The 25,846-nt window shown below is 41.2% G+C and overlaps 1 protein-coding gene across 2 annotated transcripts in view; it reads left to right on the forward strand.

Annotated features, from left to right (window-relative positions):
- Nucleotides 1-25,846, forward strand: part of abhd3 (abhydrolase domain containing 3, phospholipase) — a 72,024-nt gene that overhangs the window by 33,382 nt on the left and 12,796 nt on the right. The window contains exons 5-8 of one of the 2 annotated variants that reach the window (XM_059950635.1): nucleotides 8,981-9,093; nucleotides 16,256-16,429; nucleotides 21,320-21,368; nucleotides 21,486-21,651. In XM_059950635.1, the coding sequence (XP_059806618.1) occupies nucleotides 8,981-9,093; nucleotides 16,256-16,429; nucleotides 21,320-21,368; nucleotides 21,486-21,651 (502 nt within the window). The remainder of the gene's footprint in view (nucleotides 1-8,980; nucleotides 9,094-16,255; nucleotides 16,430-21,319; nucleotides 21,369-21,485; nucleotides 21,652-25,846) is intronic. The other variant, XM_059950692.1, reaches the window with a different exon arrangement.

Genomic DNA, 25,846 nt, shown 5'->3' on the forward strand with positions numbered 1-25,846 from the left:
AGCCACTAAATCTGTTTTGGAAGGAACGTCTTGTAATTTCTTTTTGAAACAAACCAGGAAAGCAAAGCAATGTTGAGATATTGTCATGATTTTTAACAGAAGAGATTCTGTAGATGCTGGAAATCCAGAGTAACACCTACAAAATGCTGAAGAAACTCAGCTGATCAGGCAGAATCCATGGAAAGATATAGTCAATGTCTCAGGCTGAAACGGTTCATCAGGACTGGAAAGGAAGGGGAATAAGTCAGGTTAAAAAGGTGAGGGGAGAGGAAGGAATACAAGCTAAAAGGTGAAGCCAGGTGGATGGGGGAAGAGGGATGAACTGATAAACTGTGAGGTGATAGGTGGAAAAGGTCAGGGCTAAAGCAGGAGGAATCTGATAGGAGAGGTGAGTAAACCATTGGGAGAAAGGGAAGGAAGTTGGACACCAGAAGGGGATGATAGGCAGGTGAGGAGAACAGAAGAGGTAAGAGGAGAACCAAAGTTGGGAATGGAAGGAGAGAGAAGGGCGAGGGAGAAAAATGGTTTGAATTTTTTTGAAAAAAAAGGGCTTGAAGGAGTTTCATTCCCTAGATTTATTTTAATATAATTGACAAGATGTCCATCAATTTTCTCTGTAAATTTCCAGTGGGCTTTCCATAATGTGGTACTTTGTGCTTACTTTTGTATTTCACTGTTCTACTGTCATAAGGGTAGGATTGTGAACTAAACCTGTTACTCCAAGCATTTTAGCTGCCTCCTTCTGAGAGTTTCATGAAGGTCAATAAAGTTTCCTAGTTTATTCAGGACCATTCCCAGAGTAAGGCTGGAGAGAGAAATTGGAGCTGTTCATTCTAGCTCATTTCTACAACCTATCTATATGTGCTTTTTCAGGCTCCATATTCAGGTAAAAATTTTAAACCCCTATGTTATAGCTGATTATCTACAGTGGTGCTTTCAAGGATTATTAGGCCAGTCATAGACCTGATTTTTCATGATTTCAGCTGGCTCTGGCCAAGGCAAGCCAAACTAATAATGCAAAGGGATGGGGTAGGGGTTGGTCCCTAATTTATTTGCAAACATTTTTGTGCCCATTTCATTTGGAAAGAGTCACTCTACACAAGTAGAAAATGTTACCAGAATGTCCTCTGATGGTAAGTGAAGTCTCTCTGAATGGGTGAATTCCCATAGTCAATGTGAAAACTTCATAAATAGACAAATGCATGATAATGAGTAAAGAAGTGAAATGTTCATAAAATCAAAATAAATAGATATTAAAGGATCTGAAAATGCTTTTTAATAAATATTTGAAATGGTTATGGTTATGAGAAGGAAATAATAAAAGCATGTATTTAAATGACCATTAATAATACAATGAGTCATCATTAAGCATTCCAAGTACAGGCACTGGACAACTTCTTTAAATCCACCACAGACAGCATCTCCACCTTCCAAACTATTAGGCTTAGTCACTAGGTTACAACCCATAGTCTTTGTACCCACAAAGCATTTCTAGTCTATCAATGCTAGCATTCAGTCTTGAAAAAAGCCATTTATATCACAGTATAATGAACAATACACAACTGTATTTGGTTTAATTAATTCAAAGATTGCAGATATTCCCTAATATCCCTGATGCAGAAGACAATTAAGATTCAATAACATTTGTGGCTCTAATAGCACTTCTAGGCCAGATCAGTTAGGATATTGGTGAACCAGAAGGACTTTTAGAACAATTGTCATTTCACGTCTTTCTCTGAAGAAAGAGATCATAGAGAGAGTTGGAGACTTTACACACTGTTTTAAAAAGTGAACAGGACCTATTGGGACTTTCTGTGGAGCAGGAGACTGCTTGGGTGACTTAGCAAGGAAGGGCCAATTAGGAAGGAAAGGTCAGTTAGGTTTAAGGAAATGGCCAATGTGAGAACGTCCATTGTTGGATTGGGCCAGGGTTAGAGTGGGCGGCTTTGTCTCAACAGGCTAAGGCAAGAACGGGTGGAGTTTATGAGAGCTGAGTCATTAGGAACCATTTATTTGATTAGAGAACTTGGGCTTGAGAAGTTAGAGCCAAAAGTAAGACAAGCTCAATGAGAAGATCCTGAGTAAATTACCTAGGTGAGTGTGAAGCTCAAAGGTTTCAGAGAGAAGCCACAGGTAAGAACAGATAAGCATTTTTTTTTTTGTTCTCTGTAAATCCTTAGCCTTTAATTCAGTGCAGGCAAGATGCTAGTTAAGGCAGTGGAATGCTCCTCCTGTAAGATATGGGATTTCAGAGTAACTACTTTCAGAGTAACAGTCTTCCTGATGACGACATCTACGGGAAGTGCACCCAACTTCAGTACCTGTCCTATAAGGTCAAGGAACTGGAGCTGGAGCTGGATATACTCAGGACCATCCAGGAGGCAGAAAACTTCATAGATGAGACGTTTACTGGTCACACTGAAAGTGAGGGCTTCTGAGAGTAGATGGAGAAGTAAGGGGAGTAAGTAGTCAGCGCAGGGATCCTGTGTGGCCATTACACTCAAGTATTTTCCTTTGTATTCTCCTGGATGGAATAAACTGTCAGTAGCACCATGTCCATTTCTGAGGTGCAGCAAGGAAGGGTAAAATCAGGCAGAGCAATGATGATTGGCGACTCAATAGTTAAGGGCTTAAGCAGAAGATTCTTTGGCTGTGAAAGAGGCACCAAGATAGTGTGGTGCCTTCCAGGATCTCAGGTCCAGGATGCTTCAGAGCAGATGCAGAAGATTCTCAAGAGGGAAGGTGAGCAGCCAGAGGTCATGGTGCACATTGGCACCAATTTCACAATTTGAAAGGGGGGGAGAGGTCATGCACAGTGAGTATAGGGAATTAAGAAAGGGGTTGAAGAGCAGGACCTCCAAGGTAGTAACCACTGTAGTACTATGTGCTGGTCAGGGCAGGAATAGAATGATAATACAGATGAATGATTGACTGAGAAACTAGAACAGCAGGGCAGAGTTTCAAATTCTTGGAACCTGTTCTGGGGCAGAAGTGACCTGTACAAGAGGGCAAGATGTACCTAAACTGGAGACGAACCAATATCATGGACAGGAGTTTTGCTAGTGCTACTTAGGAAAGTTTAAATAGTTTGGCAGGGAGATAGGAACAAGAGACCCAGATCAGAAAATGGAAGTTTGGAGAGGAAGGTGGATGTCAGGGCCAGTAGAAACAGGCAGGAGCAATGTAATAGATGCGATGGGATGGGTATTTTGAAGTGTGTGTATTTTAATGCAATGAGTACTATGGGTAAAGGTGATGAACTTACAGCATAGATCAGTACATAAGAACTATGACATTGTGGCCATTACAGAGACTGTTGAGAAAGTGACAGGGATGGGTGTTTAATATCACAGGGTTTCAATTTTTTAGAGAAGATAGAGAGGGAGGTAAAAGTGTGTTGTGTGTGTGTGTGTGTGTGTGTGTGTGTGTGTGTGTGTGTGTGTGTGTGTGTGTGTGTGTGTGTGTGTGTGTGTGTGTGTGTGTGTGTGTGTGTGTGTGTGTGTGTGTGTGTGAGTGTGAGTTGCATTTTTAATCAGGGACAATATCACAGCTGCTCTCAGAGGGGACATAATAGAGAGCCCATCCACTGAGTCTCTATGGGTAGAACTCAAAATAGGAAGGAAACCCCTCCCCAATAGTCACAGAACATTGAGGTACAGATCTGCAGGCATATTCAGGGAAGGTATAAAAACAATAGAGTTGTTGTCAAGGAGAACTTCAACTTCCCAAATATGAACAGGGACCATTTTAGAGCAAGAAGTTTAGATGAAGCAGTATATGTTAGGTGCATCCAGGAGTTATCTAAAATCAATATGTAGATAGCCAAAAAGAGGAGGAACTTTACTGAACTTGATGTTGATCAATGAGCCTGGCCAGGAGACAGACCTTTCAGTGGGTCAGCAGTTACGGAACAGTGGCGGCAACTACTTAAGATTTAAGATAGCTATGGATAAGGATAAGTATGGATTTTGGAGGAAAGTATTAAATTGGAACAGAGCAAATTACGGGTGTGTGGCGACCCATTTCCTGGCACACCCGAACAGGCTCACAATTAGCCAGCGTTCCGGCTAAGGGAGAGAGCCTAAGGGGGTTTGTGAGTACGTGTCTTTTGGAGCATCCACGCCCACGGGGGGCGGGTTGAGGGAGGCTTTAAAGCAAGGCTGTTGAGTTCAAATAAAGTTATCTTTGACTGCAGTTTACTGACTCCCGTGTCGTTATTTTAGTGTTGATGTGTAGCACACCGCTACAGGAGCATTAGAGAGAGTTAATTGAGAACAGCTGTTTTTGGACAAGTCTAAATCTGACATGTGCAGGGTTTTAAATATCATTCGCACAGAATACAGGACAGATATGTTCCACTAAAAAGGAAGGACAATGATGCCATGCTCAGAGAACCTTGGATGTCAAGAGAGGTGATTAATTTAGTCAAGTAGGAAAAGGAGAAGTATGCAAAGCTTGGGAAGCTTGATAAGTTGCGCCTTTTCAGGACTGTAGAAGTGCGGTTTGCACTCAGCGCAGACTTGGCAGTCCCTGGTCATCGTCCTGATTTCCTCAAGGCAGTAAGGCAGGTTCCAGGCTTTCACGAAATGGTAAAGTCGGGCGGCAAAGATCTGCATGGAGGGCGTATAGCCGGTTGAGCTGCGCGCTGGCACATGTTCCCCAGGATAGGGCATCAGCGGGCTCATTGAGCCTTCCAGGCTGGTACAGGATATCATAGTTGTAGGTGGAGAGTTCTATTCTCCACCTCAGAATTTTATCATTTTTGATTTTGCCCCGCTGTTGGTTGCCAAACATGAACGCAACTGAGTGCTGGTCAGTCAGCAAGGTGAACCTTTTGCCGGCGGGATAGTGCCTCCAGTGCCTAATAGCTTCCACTATGGCCTGGGCTTCTTTCTCCACTGCGGAGTACCAAATTTCAGGGCCTTGAAGGGTACAAGAGAAGAATGCTACTGTCCTGCCTGCCTGATTGAGGGTAGCAGCAAGCGCAAAGTCTGAGACATCACTCTGTACTTGGAAGGGAATGGTCTCATCCACCACATGCATCGTTGCTTTGGCAATGTCCCCTTTAATGCGGCTGAAGGCCGCACAGGCCTCGGCAGAGAGGGGAAATGTGGTAGACTTGACCAGGGGGCGGGCCTCGTCTACGTAATGGGGGACTCATTGGGCGTAATAGGAAAAGAAGCCCAGGCACCATCTGAGGGTGGTGGGAAGAGGGAGTTCCAACGGGGGGGGGGGCGCATACGGTCGGGGTCAGGGCCAATGACCCCGTTCTCCACGACATACCCAAGGATAGCTAGTCGGATGGTTCCGAACACACACTTGTCCCTGTTATAGGTAAGGTTAAGAGCTTTGGCCACTTGAAAAAATCATTGGAGGTTGGAGTCGTGATCCTGCCAGTCATGACCGCAGATGGTGATGTTATCCAGATATGGGAACGTGGCCTTCAGTTAGCATTGGTCCACCATCTGGTCCATTTCCCTCTGGAAGACAGAGACACCATTCGTGACACCGAAGGGGATGCGCAGGAAGTGATAGAGCCTGCCGCCTGCCTCGAAGGCGATGTAGGGGCGGTCCTCCAGGCGGATGGGGAGCTGGTGGTACGCGGATTTTAGGTCTATGGTCGAGTACACCTTGTACTGAGCTATCTGATTGACCATATCCGCGATGCGGGGTAGGGGGTACATGTCAAGCTGCGTGAACCTATTCTTGCCGCAGCTGGAGCAGGTAGCTTCTCGGGCCGGGAAGCGTTTTCGGGGGTGCTTTTCGAGTCCGCAGAAGTAACACTGCGCAGACTTGCAACTGGCAGCAGCCGTGGTTGACTCACCAGCGGGTTGCGGGGACTTCACGGACTCACGCCTGGCAGCAGCCGAGGTCAATTCACCTGTGGGTTGCAGGGTCTGCAGCGTCCATGGGGCCAGCGGGAGATCGCGCGCCTGGACAGCGTCAGTGTTGTGCAGAGCGGCCTCCAGCATGTCGGCCAGCTATCGCCGAATGTAAGGTAAGATTGGCGTGTTCCAGCAGCCGATGGCGCACGTACACTGACTTGATCCCCATATCGAAGGCATCTCTTACTAGCAGATCCACATGCCGTTCCGCCGTCAGCCCCCTACAGTCGCAGACCCGCACGAGTGTCTGTAGGGCCCGGACAAACTCAGCGCTCGACTCTCTGGCCCGCTGCCGCCGTGTCGCTAAGCGATGTCTTACATAGACGGTGTTCATCAGCCGCCGGTATTGCCTTTTGAGGGCATCCATCGCACCCCGGTAGTCCGTTTGGTCTCTGATCATGGAGTAGACCCTTGCACTGACTCTGGAGAGGAGAACCCTGTGCATCGTGGCAGGATCGGTCACATGCATCTCCTCCAGGTACAATTTGAAGCATGCTAGCCAGAGTTTGAAAGCGTCGCCGGCTCCGTGGGATTGAGGGTCGAGATCCAATAAAATGCTCTCCATGTTTTAAAATTGCTGCTAATAAAATTGAGGCACCATCAATAACTCTTGGAGACAGGAAGTGAACGATAGGCTTTTATTAGCAGCAAAAGGGACCACGACATCTCAGAGACTGAGGGAGGAGCAATGCCCCAATCGCCTTTATACAGGGGTCAGTGGGAGGAGCCACAGGAGCAGTCAGCAGAGGGGTGTGTACAGACAGGTATACATAGTTTACCACAGTAGTTATGAGCCAAATTTCAGGGATCTATCAGAAAGTATTCAGCCCCAGTCATCACACTGAATGCAACAGTCAATTTTTATTAATTTATTTTTCATGTTGAAATAAAATTAAATAATGAAACTTAGAATTAAAGGTATGAAGTATTGTAATATTCTTAAAGAAAGACAGCTATGGCCTGTTTGATATGCTAGTTACAGTGTTTTCTTGGTTGAATTAGTTTAAAAGTATGACAAAAGCATTTTATGTAATTCAAATACAATTAGCCCAAATAAAAGGCCTCAAGTTGGAAGTACAATCTGAGCTGTTTTTTCCCCTAAACGAATTATTAGGTAGATCTTGCCTTTCGCTAAGGCCGAGGTAGAGGGTCTTGGGCTTAAAAAGGTTGGTAACCACTACCTTACAGTAACCACGCTGACGTTGACTTATTTTATCATTAGTCTCCAAGTACCCCGAAACCTCATTGGGTTCAAGAGAGTGCAGAAGAGGATTAGCAGGACTATGCCTAGTTTGGAGAGTATGCGCTATAACAAGTGGTTGGACAAACTTGGGTTGTTTTCTCTGGAATGTCAGAGGCTATCTATAGGCAGACAGCATCATTTTCCCATGGCTGAAATGTTTAAGTCATAGGGCATGTATTTAAGGCAAAGGTGGTAGGTTTAAAGGAGATGCAAGGGGCAAGTTTTTACACAGAGTGGTGGGTTCCCAGAATGCGCTGCCCGGAGTGGGGGTAGCTTCAGATACATTAGAGACTTTTCAGAGACAATCAGATAGGCACATGAATGTGAGGGAAACAGAAGGATATGGACTTTGCGCACTTTATTGTATGGCCAAATAGCCAAGTTATCACATTCTCAAGTTTGCCAATGACACATCAGTGGTGGGGCTCATCACTAACAATGATGAGATGGCCTGCAAAGAGGAGGTAGAAGAGCTCAACACCTGGTGCCAAGCAAAAAACCTCTTTCTCAATGTTGACAAGACAAAGGAGATGGTTATCAACTTCAGGAGAGCTGGCACACTCACACCCCTCTTTACATTACTGGCACAGCAGTGGAAACTGCAAAGTTTCAAACTTCTAGTTCACACCTCACATAACTGCACATGGTCGCAGAATATATTATACACATTCAGGAAAGCTTACCAATGCCTCTACTTTCTGAGGGGGTTGAAGAGAGTTGAGCATGCATATCTACACTCAGTTATTCTGTGCTGTAGAGAGCATCCTGACAAGCTGCATCACTGCATGATACGGACACTGCACTGTGGTGGACGGGAAAGCTCTACAACAGGTAGTCAAAACTACCCAATGCATCACCAGTCAAAGACATATATAAAAAAAGGAGCTAGAATAGAGCCAGTAATACCATGAAGGAACCCACACACCCTGCTCATGGACTGTTTGTTCCACTCCCATCAGAGAGGAAGCTACATAGCAGCCACACCAGAAGCACCAGACTCAAAAACAGTTATGGTACTTTTCCCAACCAGCAAGGCTAATCAACACCTCTACCCCTCCATAACCCCATCCACCGCCACTACTTCATCATTCCTGTCAGTCACCTTATGTCCAGACACTCTTGTGCTTAGCATCGCTTTCTGGACATAAAATCAATCTATGTATGTATGTATGCCATCTATGTATTTCAATTTATTGTGTTTTTACTATTATTGTGTTCTTTATCTTATTGCATTTTTGGTGCTGCATCAGATCTGGAATAACAATTACTTCATTCTGCCTTAAACTTGTGTAATGGAAATGACATTAAACAATCTTGAATCTTAAACCTTGTGAAAGCACAAGGGATTAGTTCAATTGGCCATTGGATTACTAATTTAATTGATTCAGCACAGCTTTGCACCCCAAAGGGTGCTGTACTTTTCTATGTTTTATGTACTATCTATCACTAAAACTTCTTTTAAAAGAAGTAAATTTTATTTAACTAGTTTATTTCTCAGCTGTTACGATGGGCTTTTAATTCATGTCTTTGAAACAATTGTCTAGTTCCAAAAACTGCATGACAATGCCACCACATCCTACTTCTAGGTAGAAAATGTGAAACATTTTTCAGTTTAATATTTATTTCCCGATCTAAGTTATTTGGAAAATTATCCAGATTTTAGAGAACATCTGCTATACTTGAAAATTGTGATCATTTTCACTAGAGAATCTTGCTTCAGTTTTATTTTTATGGTTGTACAAAGAATTCTAAACATAGTAAATTTGGGACATTACACCTGATAATGATTAATTTCTTTCTGCAATGGGATCACCCGCATTACTTACACTGTCACTTTGTATGACTGGTCTAGACTCCCAGAACTTACTGCGCAGCAAACACTGAAGATTTGGAAACGGTCATTTTGCATATACGGAATGCTTTTCCAGAAGCCCCTCTGGTGGCAGCTGGAGTCTCAATGGGCGGGTGAGTTCCCTATGAACAAAATGAGAACATAGTATGCTGATAAACATGCCATAATATGTGGGGAAATTCAGAATCCATGAGGTGAAAGCAAATGATCCAAGACATTCCAGTGGATTTCAAGAGCAAACACGAGGAAATCTGCAGATGCTGGAAGTTCAAACAACACGCACAAAATGCTGGTGGAACACAGCAGGCCAGGCAGCATCCATAAGGAGAAGCACTGCCTATGTTTCGGGCCGAGACCCTTCGTCAGAACAAATGAGACCATCCTGACAAAGGGTCTCAGCCCAAAACGTCGGCAGTGCTTCTCCTTATAGATGTTGCCTGGCCTGCTGTGTTCCACTGGCATTTTGTGTGTGTTGTCAGTGGATTTCAATGTAGTTTAGAAAAGATTGTGTATATTGAGATGTAGTATCAATTAGGTGGAGCAGGAAACCATTTAACGAACAATTATATGACACCTTATCATGTCACTCGAGGCATCTTAAATATCCACATGATTATTTGCTGTACATTGAAAATTCATCATATTTGTTACGCAAAACTCATTTGAATGCTGCATGAGGTAACTGAATGGGTTAAAGAGTTATCTAGTTATCTGGCATCATATCAGAAGAACAAATTGTTTTTAGTGAATGTGTAACTCCAAACCTGCTCAAATTTAGTTGTGTTTTTTTTTCTGTCAGCATATCAATAAATCCTATAGTGGTCTGGAGCCTCATTGAATACAATTGTAAATCAGAGTTAGGGCTTTAACATTGTGTATTTATTTCTTTTTTGTGCTCTGAAGATCCAACCAGTGATTAAGGCCTAAATAAATGGAGGCTTAGGTCAGAAAAAAAGCATATTTTACCACAGCTTCATTTTCTTCAGTCTACAGGCTAACCTACTTCTGTACTTGTTCTTATGATATGATTCCCCAGCAACACTGTACAAGGCTAAAATCCAGGAGGCTTTTCACTCTTTAAAACTCTCCATGTCTGTCTCCTGTGTTATATAATTATTTGAAGTCTGTCTCCCTCATCAGGCCGGTCTAAGCAAATTTTTAACTAGTTTGATCTCAGAAGTTGTCTGATATTGCTTTATTTAATTCTTTCATGGAATTTTAAACATTATCTCCATATACAGAATTTAATACATATCCACAGTCTTTGAAATAACAGTGTGGAACTGCTTTATTCAACTGCTGTGGTCTGTGTGTAAACGTCTTCCAGTAATTTTATTATATTGTGAATTCAAGGACAGGGACTCAGCTAGATCAAAGAATCAGATTCATGTCCATTTGACAAAATGGAGCTATCTAGATTACTTCATTGTTCCAGCATTAGGCCACTATTTTATAGATCATGCCTCCTGGTTTGCTAATCAGGGCACCTTCTATTTGTGATGAGGGGTTTTGCCTTCTCCATCCTTTCAAGAAATGACTTCTGGATCTCTCCACTCTTTAGATGAAAAAACATTTTCTTCTAACTTTTCTACCAATTTTCTACCTATGCCCAAATTTATTGCTTGTTTTGTCAAAGAAGAAAGGTCTTTCCTGCACACACAGTCTAAGCCCTTTTAAAATTTTATTTATCTCAATTAAATCTCAATGTACCGTAGAAAGATGGTACATGGAAAGAGGCCCTTCTGTCTAAAGAATCTGCGCTGATCATCACGCACCCATTTTACACTAATTCCACATTGATCCTTTTTTCAAATTCTCCCCACATTCTGTTCAACTCTCGCCAAAACCCAGATTCTACTATTCGCCCACATAACATGGACAATTTACAGCTGTCGATTAACTTTCTAGCCTGCATCTCTTTGGGATGTGGGAGGAAACCAGAGCACGCTGGAGGAACTCCACAAGATCACAAGGAAAACATACAAATTCCATGCTGAAAGGACACAAGGTCAGGAGTGACCCCATCTCTCTGGTGCAGGATCTACTAACTCTGCACTCCTTCAGATGATCTTTTTTAACATGCCCAGTCTAGTCAGTCACTTAGAACTATTATACTTCATCCCTTGCAACATTTTAGTACAATTCATCCAGGACCTCTCTAGTGATATCACACACTTCCTGTGATGTGGTGGCCAAAACTCTATAAAGTACTTGAGCAACAGTTTAACACAGCCTTTCTCAACCTGTTTGCCCTGGAGGAACCCTTGAAATAATTTCCAGGTCTCGGGGCACCTCTGCATAAAAATTATTCTATCTACAGCTCACAGTCCATTAGCATGATCAGTAAGTTGTAGATATAATAACCTAAAAATAATTGTCATTTCTCTTCTGAGTAGAGAATAAATTTTCACCAACCTTTCTTGAAAAAAAAAATGATAGTTAGGCTTAGCTTGCCTTTCTTGAAATTAATCTCTTTCTTTCCCTTTCATAAATTTTAAAAACGCATAAAGCAAACCAAATAAATTTCTGTTTTCAATAAGACTCAAGACTTTTTGATATCCTTCCTCACTCACAAGCACAATCAGCAGTGGAAACATTTCAAGATTTTCTTTTACAATGTGATTTTTCTAAATAGTTACCTTTTAAATCCATAAGTCTTGTCCCTTGAAGTCAAAACATTTTCTCCAGGGCCTTACAGAGACTTATTCAACTGGTTCATATGATGAAAAATGTCTGCTAAGTAGGCTAGTTTGTGCAGCCATTCTTCATCGTCAAAGCACTCGGCAAGATCTGGCCTTCTAATTTCTCGAAAATACTCCTGCAATTCACCTTTCAGCTCAAACACCCTGTTTAGAACTCTTCTTTTAATAAACCACCAGATTTCTGTATGTAACAGGAGATTAGTGTGCTCTTTGTCCAGGTTTTCCTACAGTTTTTTAAACATTCTCGAATAAACTGGGTTTTGTTTAACAAAGTTAACCATTTTTGTAGCAACATCCAGAACATTATTCATTTCATCTCCAAGAGTTTTTGACATCAGTATCTCTCTGTGAAGAAAGCAGTGTTTAGTAGCAACATCAGGATTTTCTTTTTTTAACAAGAGAAACAAAACCTTGAAGCCAACCATTGATGGGACACCGTCAGTACAGATACCAACACAGTTCCTCCAAGCCAGACCTTTTGTTTCCAGACATGAAGACCAAACATTAAATATATCTTGGCCTTTGCTTGTTTCAGGCAGCTCTTTGCAAAAGGAAAAGTTTTCTTGAATTTCACCTGCATTTACAAATCTTACAAATACTATGACGTGACAATTATTGGTGAAATCTGTTGACTCATCAACCTGGATAGACAAGCTATAGTTTTTCAATTTATCACACAAAATCTCTTCAGCATCATTGACAAGTCATCAATATGTTGACTTATCGTGCTGTTTGAGAGTGAAAGCTTTTCAACCTTTTCAATTTCTCATACTGCATCTTGTCCAAACACAAGGGTTAATAAAATATAAAAAACAACATCATAAATAACTAAACAAGAAAACTGCAAAAAAATGTGAAAACTGCACAATTCGCCTCTAACCTACACAATTCACCTTTTACAATGTTTTCAAAAGCAAAGTGGCAGGCCAGCTGTTGAGTTTCAGCATGAAAAAATTCCTTCTTTTGAATGAAAATTTCCCTCTAATTTTCTACTACACTGGTAGAGTTAGTTTACTCCCATAAGTTAGTCAGTGGGTGCATACGAGGGAGTTGTGGGAGATAATTCGGGAGGAAGAGGCTAATGTCACAGCCCAAGTTGGATGAGTCCATTTAATGTTTGGAAAATACACTTCACACTCCTCATCAGCCTTCCGTCCTCCCCTACATGCAATACAGAGCTCACCATTTATCAATGGTGTTTCCTATCTTGCATCAAAAACTGAGCATATGGTCCCACAGCACATTGGCATACTGGGCAGAGATCTCTAACAAGATTGCTAACAGGCTGCCCAGTTACTGCCCACCACTTCGAGCGCTAGCATTGCGTGAAGTTCAAAAAGCAATGTTTATTTTTTTCATCATGATCTCTCGCAGAACCCCCGACGATCTCTCACAGAACCCTGGTTGAGAAACCCTGGTCTAACCAGTGTTGAATATAGTCCTGTCATCTCTACTCTTTCGTTCTATATTCCAGGTCAATAAATACATGTATCCAATATGCCCTCTTAACTATCTTGTCTACCTCTCCCACATTCATGAATCTGGAATCATGTATATCATCATCCCACTATGTCTCTACATTTCTTAATACCTTTGTGGTTCAATACCCTTATTTCCCATTACCTTTCATTTTTCATTTATGTGGCTTTGTAACCAAAGTAATGATGGCCTTATCATTTTTAGAAATCAGTCCTATTGTGGAAGCTTGCACTAACTTAACATACCAAAACACAAACTATGCAGCAGTGAGCATGTTATTGCTTAGTGAATATTGCTTGATAATGCTGTTAGCGACAGCTATGTTCTTTTGTTTCGCTGGTTCAGAGGGTGGCATGGCGGCTCAGCTGTTAGAGAAGGTATCCAGGTTCAATCCTAAATTCTGTGTGGAGTAAACTCTGCATGACCATATACCATTCCTCCCAGTGCTCAGGAACTTCTTACATCCCAAAAATCTCCTGAGGCCTTCATTGGTCAGGGTTGACCATGAATGTTGTCTCCTACCTGTCTAGATGCACTAGACAGGGCAGTACAAGATGGAGAGCAAGCTGTGTCCATGTAGGAAACTCACTCTCTCCAAGCATCTGATAACCCAAAGGAACAAATGGCAGACCGATACAGTTTGGCACCAGCAGCATCACAGGAGTTGTCTGTCAAAGTTGAGCTCGACACAAGACTGCTTTAGGGACTCCAACACTGGATTTTTCCCTCAGGATTTACTCCCGGAGCCTTCCCCATAAGTGGGTATACCCAAGGCAGCGGAGGTTTGAAATCAGATGAGCTGCCAGCCACTGCTGACGAGCCCCATCTGCCCAAAGCAACTGGTTTTAAGGCATCAGTAACCCGCCTTTGCCCTTTCTCCTGACAGATGAAACAGTTCTGCTGGGCTTAGTAGCTAAGCCACACATGAAGGCCATGAGTTGTATTTAGTTCTCAGAAGCTATTTGAGTCACTCACCATTTAATAGGTAGTGGGAGCTTATCCCCATTAGCACACCTGGCCATAACAATCTTAAGGAACTATCCGAAAAAACAATGGTAGGTTAATTGGCTACTGTAAATTATAGATAAATGGCAGAAAGAGTCAAAGGGATGTTGATAGATATGGGTGAGAAAGAATGAGTCACATGGGCACAGGAAGTAAAGAGAGGGCAAAGGGGACTAACGTGATTGCTCCCTTGGAAGCCAGTATAGGCCAGATGGGTTGAATGGGTGCCTTCTGCATTGTTATAAATATAAAATTAATTTTATAGTACAACTTGCCAGGTTTGGGTTATCCTTTTGGGTAGAATAAACCTTAATAATTTCCTATATTGTTGGACAATGCCATTGCTGTGCTGTAAATTAACAACCAAAACAAAAGTGCTGTTTGTTCTGTAATACGAGTCCTTAGTGCTACTCTACGGATATTTCTAAAACTGGCTGTATTGGGTGCTGGGGATTTTTGGAGGAACCAAGATAGACTACTGATCTGGTGTTTTAAAATAGAAATAGTTGCATATTTTCCAGCCTTTGCTTTTGTATTTACAGGCTATTTTTGAGGATTCAACTGCATGAGTTAACTCCACCTCCTGCTAGTTATGTAATTATTCAGCACAAGAGAACATGACAAGCTTGCTGAGTTTTGATTGTGCGATCACCTGACTCTATAGAGGATGCTTTCACTGTGCTATAGCATTACCAGCCTAGCAGCTTTATTTGTAGACATATTCTACAAATCTCCTTTGTTCTTCCTTGAATGCTGCTTATTCAAGCCGGTACGGTCTCCAGCTTGAATGAGGAATGTACCGGGCCATGAATGTACAGACTGTGCTTCTGCAAAATCTGCTTGCTGCTTGGGGCCCTCAGACTATACAAAAAGCCTCTGTACATTTTATCTTGTTAAGGAATTAGATAACACTGAGAAGGAGACCATTAGAAATAGCCTGGAAGATGACCCATTCACAGAAAGGTTAAAGTAAAATTCCAACAAGGTTTATGGGGTTAATGTCAATGAGTCTATGCCAGAGCTTCAACCTCAGCACAAATCCTAACAGATTTCCAGCAGAATACAATGATCCCAGAAAAGGGAAGGTTTGAAATTCCAAATAAAAATGACTTCTTCCATTTTATTTTGCAGTTTAATTGCAACCAGTAATAACAAATAAATACATCCATTTCTGACTGTCATTTCTGGTAAAAAAAAAGTAATGAAGTATATGCATCTAACTGTAAGCAACATGTTTTTGCTGTTTCTCTTTTTGTGCTCTGGAAGTGTAATTATCTCCATGTTCCCCTCCCCCTCCCATTTTCATTTTAAGGGTGGGAAAATTGCATTGGCACCCAAGACAGTGACACAAGAACAGTTTCGAGTGCTTCAGAATCCACTTTCTTTTGGTGAAGAACTTGATTCCTAACTAAACAGACTACAGTGTTGAAAGCCAGGGTCACCAAAATAAGTAATTTCTTCTTTAAATCTTGACTTCATCCAAATTGGAATTGAGCATTCTTTATCTATTCATTTTTTGGGATTGGGAACTACTTGCAAGACCTTCATTTAGTGCTCATCCTTCATAGAACATGGAAAGGTGGTGGTGAGCTGCCACCTTGAATCCCTGCATTGGACCTTGTGAAAATACATTCAGATTCACATTTATATATCGCATATATACAGTGAAACGTGTCATTTGCATTAACAACCATGTGCATCCAAACACGTACTGGGGACAGCCTGTAAGTGTCGCCACACAGTCTGGCACATTGCACACTATGTTCAGCAAAGAACACAGGTGGTTGGAGAGTTGGTGGGTGCTATCAATGTAGCCTGGTTGAGTAGCTGTAGCACCTTTTACTCATTGGAGCTGCTGTACATTCATGCAGATAACAGGACAGTATTCCATCATGTTCCAGAATAATGCCTTGCAGAAGATAGAAAGGTGTTAGCATATCAACGGGCGAGATACATGCTACAAGGTTCCGAGGAGGATATAGCCATTACAGTTATGCGGCCGGTCCTTAGTAAGCTTAAATCTTAGTAACAATATAATGAGTTGTTAAATCAAATTAATAAGCACATCTTCATTTCGTGCCTGATACAGAATGCTGCTCTTGAATTACCTGTGTAAGATTGGTCAACAGACTCCACTGAAGGCAGCGGTAGTCTTCTCCATTGCCTGGGATGTATTTGCCTGCACGGCTTCCCTTGAGAAACCACTTAACCGGATATTATTTAATTACTACTTAACCCATTGTCTTCAAGCTTCAGTCTACAGGTTGGTATTTGAGGTGCAGGGAGGGTTTTGCAGTGATATGACATGTTTATTTTTCTAGCAGTTAAACATTGAAGTTAGAATTATGCCACCACAGATTATTAAAATTAATTTCTAGTTACCAGCAAACATTTTGGGGTGAATCACAAACAGGTTCTGCTCAAGAGGTACTTTTCTCCAATCTAAAGGAGGAACTTGTTGTAAGGAGACGCAAGAAGACTGTAGATGCTGGAATCTGGTGCAAAAATATAAACCTGGAAGAAGTCAATGGGTCAAGCCTCGGTGGATGAAAAAGAGATGTATCACATTTTCAGGTTGAGGTTCTGCATAAGGACAGGGTTAGGGTGGAGGAAGAGGAAAGATGGCCAGTACATTGAAGTGTGAAGGGGGGATGGGCAATAGCAGGTATGTGATGCTGGAAGCAGATGAGGAGGTGACTGATTCACAGATGGAGCTAGAAGTGAGAGAGAGAGAGAGCTGGGAAAGGAGAGAGAACCTGAGTGGATTGGTGAGAGTGAGAGAGGAACACAGGGACTGTGTGGGTACCTGAAAATACTGGTCATCTTTTCTCTTCACCCTCCTTCCCACATCCCCTCTACCCCACCCACCTAACAGCCAGATCCTGATGAAAGGTCTCAACCCTAAATGTTGATACATCATTTCTGCTGCCATCAATGCTGCTTGACCCAATTACTACTTGCAGCAGTTTATATTTTTCCATGTTTTAACGTCTACAATATTAGACAACATTGTCTTTTTATGTTATAGTATCCTTCCTGCTGCCTAACGGCTTATTCAACTCACTGCTAAAGTGTGCCATTACTCTTTGCAATAAAATTCTAACTGTACTAAATCTCAAACTCTACAACTTTGATGAAAGCATTAATCTGTAAATTGTCTGGTGAATGTTCATTGTTCTGAAACTGATTTTCATCACTATGCCTACCACTTTGCTTAGACTTTTCCACCATTTTCGCTTTTTATAAATCCTCTAATATCTCTGCTAAAACAACACAGAGACATTTCTACACAATCTTTTTAGACTTTGTATACTCTGCAAACAGCTATGCCCAAGGATTGCTTATATATATGCACAAAAATATTTATACTTCGCACTAATACCAAATCAGGCCCTCTGTAGAACAATTAGCAATCAGAACAGTCATTTGCACAACTAGATGTCAAACTAGATAAAAATGTTTCTTTGTGAACATGATGCCTGGGTAACCTCTCTGATTCAGTATTGAGCATCAAATTGGGAAAAAGCAGCCGAGGTATTCTGTGGCCACTTGAAAACTTCCTTTGGTAGGGAAGTTAAGAGTCAACACAAGCTTGTGATTGATGGAAGATGCAGGATAAACCGAGCCTACAAGTCAATATTCATTGGAGGGATCTAAGTGAGATGCGGTGTCTTTGATTACTTGCTGAGGAGTATACTTCATTTAAAGATACGGTGTGGAACAGCCACCCTGCCCAACAACCCACCTAGCCTAATCACAGGACAATTTACAATGACCAAATAACCTACTAACCAGTACATCTTCAGTCTTTAGGAATAAACCGGAGCACCAAGGTAAAACCCATGTGCTCATGGGAAAGAGGAAACAAACCTCTTACAGGGGACACCAAAATTCAACTTGGAACTCCATTGCCCTGAGCTGTAATAATGTGCTAACTGTTATGCTACCATGGCATCCAGTATCTTTGCTCATTTCCCTAGGTCCCTAAAACACTTCAAGTGTTGGGTGTGGCCAAAAAATGTTAATGGAGTATTGCTAACAGTATCACTATGAGACACCCAAAGAATAAATATCGCAGTAGCTTTAGTGTTGAAAAGAAAGACTATGGTAGCTTCGTGGACTTAGGATGCAGTCCACAGGCTGTTCTGAAGGAGCCAGGTTAGAACTCTGAAGCTCAGAGTAGAGTCTCTTTAAAAAAACAGTCTCAGTGCTCTGGTTCTACCTAGAGTGTTCTACTGATGTAATAAAAGAAAATTCAAAACCGCAGAAGCTGGAACTCTGAAATAAAAACTGAAAATGTTTGAAACACTGCCAAACCAGGCAGCATGAGTGGAAAGAAAAAAAATAATACCACAAATAGAACTTGTATCAGAACTTGTAAGTAAAGAAAGTAAATTTCAAAATTACTACCTTTTTTTCTCTTTTTCTTGAAGTCTTGCTTTTCTTTCAACAGAAGTGTCTGACCTATTCAGTGTTTCCTACTATGGTCATAGTTTGCAGCCTTGAGCTCCCATTAATGTCAGTATAGGTGGACATGGAAGAGGTCATGTGTGTTAATGTTGATTGTAAGTGAAAAGCCAGATCCAATTTTGCAAATTGATGTGATTTCAGTGAAAAATGTTGCTAGCATTATGTACTCTGGATCAATTTTATTTTTATGTGGTTACTGCCTAAATTTGTCTGTTTTGTAAAGCAATGTTTAAGTAGTACCTTGACTCCATTCTATCCCCCTTGGTTCAGTCCCTTCCCACCTATATCCATAACACTTCACATGCTCTCAATCTCCTCAATAGCTGGTAATTCCCTGGCCCTGACTACTTCATTGTCACCGTGGATGTCCAGTCCCTACACACTTCTATCACCCATCAAGAGTGCGTTAAAGCTCTCCACTTCTTTCTCAATAAAAGACCCAGCCAGTTGCCCTCCACCACCATTCTTCTCCATCTGGCAGAACTGGTCCTCATCCTCAACAATTTCTGCTTTGGTCCCTCCCACCTTTTTCATACTCAAGAGGTAGGGTAGCCATGGGCACCACATGAGCCCCAGCCATACCTGCTTTTTTTTTGGCTACATTAAACAGTTGATGTTCCAAACCTTCCCTAATAATGCTCCTCAACTATTTCTGCGCTACATTGATGACTGCATTGATGCTGTTTCATGCACCATGCTGAGCTCATCAATTTCATCAACTTCACTTCATCTCCCTCTCTGTCAACCGACATCTTTAATAAATCTACCGATTCCTACGATGATCTTGATTATATCTCGTCCCATTCTGTTCCCAGAATGAGGCTTTCCTTTCCAGTACATCAAAGATGTCCTCATTCTTCAAAGAACAATGCATCCCTTCCTCCACCAATAATGCTGCCCTCACCTGCATCTCCTCCATTTCCCAGATATTCATGCTCATCCCATCTTCTCAATGCCTCAACAGGGTTAGAGTTCCTCTTGTCTTCACATACTACCCCAAGAGCATATATATCCAATACACCATTCTGCACAACTTACGCCATCTTCAATAGGATCCTACCACCAAACACAGCCTTACTTCCCCACCCCACTCTTCCTCTGTGAATCCCTTGTCCATTCATCCCTCCCCACTAATCTCCCTCCTGGCACATAGTCCTGCAACAGAAATGCTACACCTACCCATTCACCTCCACCCTCACTTCTGTTCGGGGCCCCATACAGTCCTTCCATTTCACCTGTGAATGTGTCAGGGTTGTCTAATGAATTTGGTGTTCCCAATGAGGCCCCATCTATATTGGTGAGACCCAATGCAAATTGGGAGACCACTTTGTGGAGAACCTCATCTCAAACTGCCAAACATGGAATATCCTGGTGACCAACCATTTGAATTCCTATCACCATTCCCATTCCAACATGTCGCTCCATGGCCTCCTCTTCTGGCAGGATAAAGCCACCATTAGGGTGTAGGGGCAACACCTTATATTCTGTGTAGGTAGTCTCCAATATGATGGCATGAGCATCGATTTCTCCTTCCAATAATTTTATTTCTTTTCCTTTCCCCTTCACTCTTCTTCTACTCCCCACTCTGTCCTCTCACCTCTTCTCTTCACTTGCCTATCACCTTCCCATGGTTTCTCTCTTCCTTCCCTTTCTCTCCTGGTCCACTCTCATCTTCTATTACATTCTTTCTTCTCCAGCCCTTTACTTTCCCACCCACATGTCTTCACATATCATCTTCTAACTTGTCCTCCTTCCCCTACCCCCACATTTTTATTCTGGCATCTTCCCCCTTCCTTTCAGTCCTGATGAAGGGTCTCGGGCCAAAAAGATGACTGGTTTTTCATTTTCATAGGTGCAGGCTGATTTGCAGAGTTCACCCAATGCTTTGTGTGTATTAATGTTTTAATGACAACAAAGCTAAATTTTAAACCCAGATACATTCAGGTGGCCTTTGAGGTGCCATTTATTGCATTTCACTGTGTCTTCTTTTGATATTGAGTTTATGCAAATAATTATTGAATTCAGTTGTTCTTATAGTGTTTTAAATGATTTAATTTCTCCTGAAAAGTTCAGGGAAAGATCCAGTAGGAGATTAGGAAAAATGGCAGTTTTAACTACAAGTATATAAAGAGACAATTTTAGAAAATTTTCAAAGAAAATAAACTTGCAGCATTTAAAAATTTCTACAAGACAAATTAAAATAATCTCAGCAATACTGTTAATCTTAGAAGTTTTCATAACTTCTGCTCTTTTTTGTTTCTCTCATAAATACAAAAGTGAAGTAAACTTTAATGTATCTTCCATGTATATAACGGAATGATTACTGACAGAGGACACTTAATTATTCTTAAATGAACATATTGCAATAAAATATGTAACTTACATTTAAAGTCAGCACATTGGAAGAAGCTGCAATGTCTTTTTTGAAGGATATATGTAAGAAGAATGTGAGAGAGAAATTGGTCTTTGTCTGAATCAAACACATGAGAATATTGGCAATTTAGGGTTAGAGTTAATCAGTGGAGTGTTTACTTTTCCCTCTGCTCTCTCTGCTGAAAACTTCTTACACTGCCTGCCTCTTATGTCCTGCTGTGTTAATTTTACTTGTAAATGTAATTGTGTTTTATGAATAAATGCATACTTTATGTGATTCAGAAACTTCTGTTTTCTTTTTGTATTATAGGCACAGGCAGATTTTGAATAAATTATTTAACATTGACTATATCATGAAGGTAAATAAATAATTCCTTCAATATTACCTGTATATATTGGAGAATAAGTTTTTCATACACCTGTATATATTATCAACATCATTTTCCATTTATTATTGTTTCATTTATTTATCAAAGGCAAAAACTGTCAGAGAATTTGATGAACGGTTTACATCAGTGATGTTTGGCTATAAGACAAACGTTGATTATTACAGAGATGCCAGTCCTTCTCACAAACTGAAGTCTATTGAAGTTCCTGTCCTGTGTTTAAATGCATTAGACGATGTCTTCTCACCAGCTTATGGTAAGCTAAAGGTTTGCTGAACCTATTCATTTTACATTTGATTGATGTTTGAAGTTCACTCTTCACTTAATTTCAAATTTAAGTAATCCTTGGTAAGGAATGTATATTTTTTATGTTTATCAGAGAGTATTGGAGATCACATGACATCAAATGCTTTTGGTGCCCAAAAACCAATTTTTTGTCAAAACTTGCTTTATGAAGTTAATATTGGAATTGATTTGCATTTTCTCAAAGTAACTGACACAAACAGATCTTTAAAGCATTAAAAAGTCCAGCCAGCACATAAAGAAAGGCAAACTGAGAATAGGGACAGACAAAAGAAGTTGTTGGCTACTGTGCAACAACAGAAATAAGATTTTTTTTAATTCACTGTTTAACTGCAAGTTCAAGAAGACATGAGATTTTTTATTATTATTATTCACATATGGTGTGTGAGAAGAGTGATTAGAGCCATCAGTTATTCCCTATCCTTGCTGCCTTGTTAAGAGAGAAAAAGAACTCTTTCCCGTAATTGCTGAAACACACTAATGGTGAATATACTCCTACAAAGTTTGACCTGATCATCTGTCTTAACAACTGGCAATTACTCCAGTTACTTATATCTACTTCCATCTAAAAGCAGGCTGGTTTGGCAAAATGGCTGGCTATTCATTGAGACAATCACCCTCCAACTGCATAATGAATCTGGTCCCTTGCTAGCCACTAAGAAATCACTGATATAAAGTCTCCAAAATAGAAGATAAGGCAACATTTAGAAAGACACAAGAATTTAGCTTCAGTGGCACTATATGAAACAAGGCAGATGAATTTATAACACATGTCCAACATTGTGGGGATCACAGAATTGTGACTGACAGAAGATCACAGCTGGGAGCTGAGCATCCAAACATACACATCTTATCAAAAAGTCATGCAGGTGAGCAGAAGGTATGGGGTTGCTCTCTGGTTAGAAGGATATTCATGGGGTATTTCAATATAACACCACAACATATTGGAGCTTAATTAGGCCCATCAAGTCTGCTCCACCATTTGATCATGGCTGATCAATTTCCTTCTCAACCCCATTCTCCTGCCTTCTCCCTGTAACCTTTCATGCTTTTACTTATCAAGAGTCTATCAACCACTGCCTTAAATACACTCAATGACTTGGCATCCATAGCTAATCTGTAGCAACAATTTCTACAGATTTACCACTGTCTGGCTAAAGAAATTCCTCCACTTCTCCGTTCTAAATGGATATCCCTCTATACTGTGGTTGTGTTCCCTGGTCCTGCCAATCAGCCAATGCTCAATCTATTCTAATATCTTTCCTGTAACATCACTGGCTGGCATACCATCACACTTCATCTTTTCCTTCCTTTCGGCTTTAGTAGCTACTTCTGTTGGTTTTTAAAAAACATCACAATCCTTCCCACTAATTTTTGCAATAATATATTCCCTCTGTTTTGGTTTTATGCTGCCTTTGACTTTCTTTATCAGTCATGATTGCCTCATTCTCCCAGAAGAATACTTCTGCTTTAAGATGAAAAGATCCTGCATCTTCCAAACTGCTCCCAGAAACTCCAGGCCCCCTTCCAATCAATTCTTCTCTTATGCCTTTGTAGTTACCTTTACTCAACTATAACATTGATACATCCAATAACTTCTCCCTCTCAAACTGCAGAATGAATTCTATCATATTATGATCATTGCCGAAGGATTCCTTTACCTGAAGCTCTCTGACCAAATCAACACCCATTCCTGAAATGCCTTTCCCCTAGTGGGCTCAACCACAAGATGTTCTTAAAAGCTATGTCATAGGCATTCTACAAATTCCATCTCTTGGGATTCAGCATCAACCTGATGTTCCCAATCTACCTGCAAGAAGCAGGGGGGGTGGGGGGCGGAGGAGGGTGTGGGTGGGAGGCAGACAAAAGGAAGTAACAGGCCAGTTATCCTGACATCAGTGGTTGGGAAGATGCTGGAGTTGATTGTTAACAATGAGGGTACTTGGAGGGACATGATAAAATGGGCCAAAGTCAGCATGGTTTTCTTCAGGGAAAATCTTGCCTGACAAATCTGCTGAAGTTCTTTGAAGAAATAACAAACAGGATAGACAAAGGAGAATCAATGAATGTTGTGTACTTGGATTTTCAAATGGCCTTTGACAAGGTGCCACACATGAGGTTGCTTAGCAAGATTTGAGTTCATGATATTACAGGAAAGATATTAGAATAGATTGAGCATTGGCTGATTGGCAGGAGGCAAAGAGTAGAGATAAAGGGAACTTTTTCTGGTTGGCTGCCAGTGACTAGTGGGGTTTCACAGGGATCAGTGTTGGGACTGCTTCTTTTTATGTTGTATGTCAGTGATTTGGATGACAGAATTAAGGGCTCTATGACCAAGTTTGCGGATGATACAAAGATAGTTAGAGGTGCAGGTATTGTTGAGGAAACAGGGTGGATGCAGGACTTAGACAGATTAGGAGAATGGGCAAAGAAGCGGCAGATGCTTCAGTGTCAGAAAGTGTATGGTCATGAAACTTTGATATACAGAATAAAGACGTGGACTATTTTCTAAATGGGGAAAAAATTTAAAAATCTAAGGTTCAAAGCGACTTGGGAGTCCTTATGCAGGATTCCCACAAAGTTAGCTGGAAGGTTGAGTTGTTGGTGAGGAAGGCAAATGCAGTGTTAGTTTTCATTCTGAGAGGAGTAGAATATTAAAAACAAGGATGTAATGCTGTTGCTATATAAAGCAGTGGTGAGGCCTCCCCTGGAGTATTGTGAGCAGTTTTGTACTCCTGTTGACATTAGAGAGGGTTCAAAGGAGGTTCACAAAAGTGATTCCAGGATAGAATGGCTTGTCATATGAGAAGCTTTTGATGGCTCTAGGCCCATACTCACTATAATTTAGAAAGATAAAGGGGGATCTCATGAAAGCCTAGATAGAGTGGATATGGAAATGATATTACCTATAATGGTAATACTGTTAATCTTAGAAGTTTTCATAACTTCTGCTCTTTTTTGTTTGGTCTGCTCTTCACTCAATCCTGGAACATTTGGTCAGTAAAGATGCATTCATCAAAGTGCACTTTGTCAACAACAGCTTGGCATTCAGTACCGTCATCCCCTCAGAACTAATCAATAAGCTTCAAGACTTTGGCCTCTAACCCTGTTCAACTTACTCTACACTTATTACTCTATAACTAAGCTCCCATGCCATATTCAAGTCTGCCGATGATACCACTGTCATAGGCCAAACCAAAGGTAGTGACAGATCAGCACATTGGAGAGAGATTGAAAATCTGGCTGAGTGGTGCCACAACACCACCTCTTACTCAATGTAAGCAAGATCAAGGAACTGATTGACCTCAGGAGGAGGGAACCAGAGGTCCGTGACTCAGTTCTCATTGGAGGATCAGAGGTGGAAAGGATTAATAACTTTAAATTCCTTTGTGTTATCCTTTCAGAGGACCTGTCCTGGGCCCAGCATGTAGGAGCAATTACAAAGAAAGCACAGCAGCACTTCTACTTCCCTAGGAGTTTGTGAAGATTCAGTATGACACCTAAAACATTGACAAATTTCTTTATATTAGTGGTGGAGAATATTTTGACTAGCAGCATCACAGACTGGTCTGGAAATACCAATGCTCTTGAATGGAAATCCCACAAAAAGTAGTGGATATGGCCCAGTCCATTGCAGTTAAAGCCCTCAACCCCATTGATCACATTGTAACTCTCGGTTCAGCTAGCGGCTTAATATAGGGGATATAGCCCTGGCCCAGCCAAACTTAAGAAAACTCATTTGGGTGGATGCTCCACTATGTGTTCCCTCTTACGAATCAGTACCATGAAATTAAAAACAGTATACAATATGCAATTAAGTAATTGAGCTTTATAATTCTTAATTTGTCTGCATGGTTAGTAAAGAAACAAAAAAAAGAAAAATGGCCTATTCTCATGAAACAATCTAATGCGCAAATGTTGGGGCTCACTGATAAGGCCATTTGTCCACCATCAACCTCCTCTGATCGCTGCTGACCTTCGGACCCTCACTCCAAGTCCACTCAGTCCGGCGGTGTCCCAACTCTCTCTATTTGCATCTTCTCTTCCTCATCTCTCCCAGGCAAAAGACCGTGAAATCCCTCTCCCAGACACACAAGAAAGAACAACATCCCACTTATTGGCCAACATGCCCCATTATCTCTAGTCAT

The sequence above is a fragment of the Hypanus sabinus genome, chromosome 1, assembly GCF_030144855.1.
Source record: "Hypanus sabinus isolate sHypSab1 chromosome 1, sHypSab1.hap1, whole genome shotgun sequence".
NCBI classification, from domain to species: domain Eukaryota; kingdom Metazoa; phylum Chordata; class Chondrichthyes; order Myliobatiformes; family Dasyatidae; genus Hypanus; species Hypanus sabinus.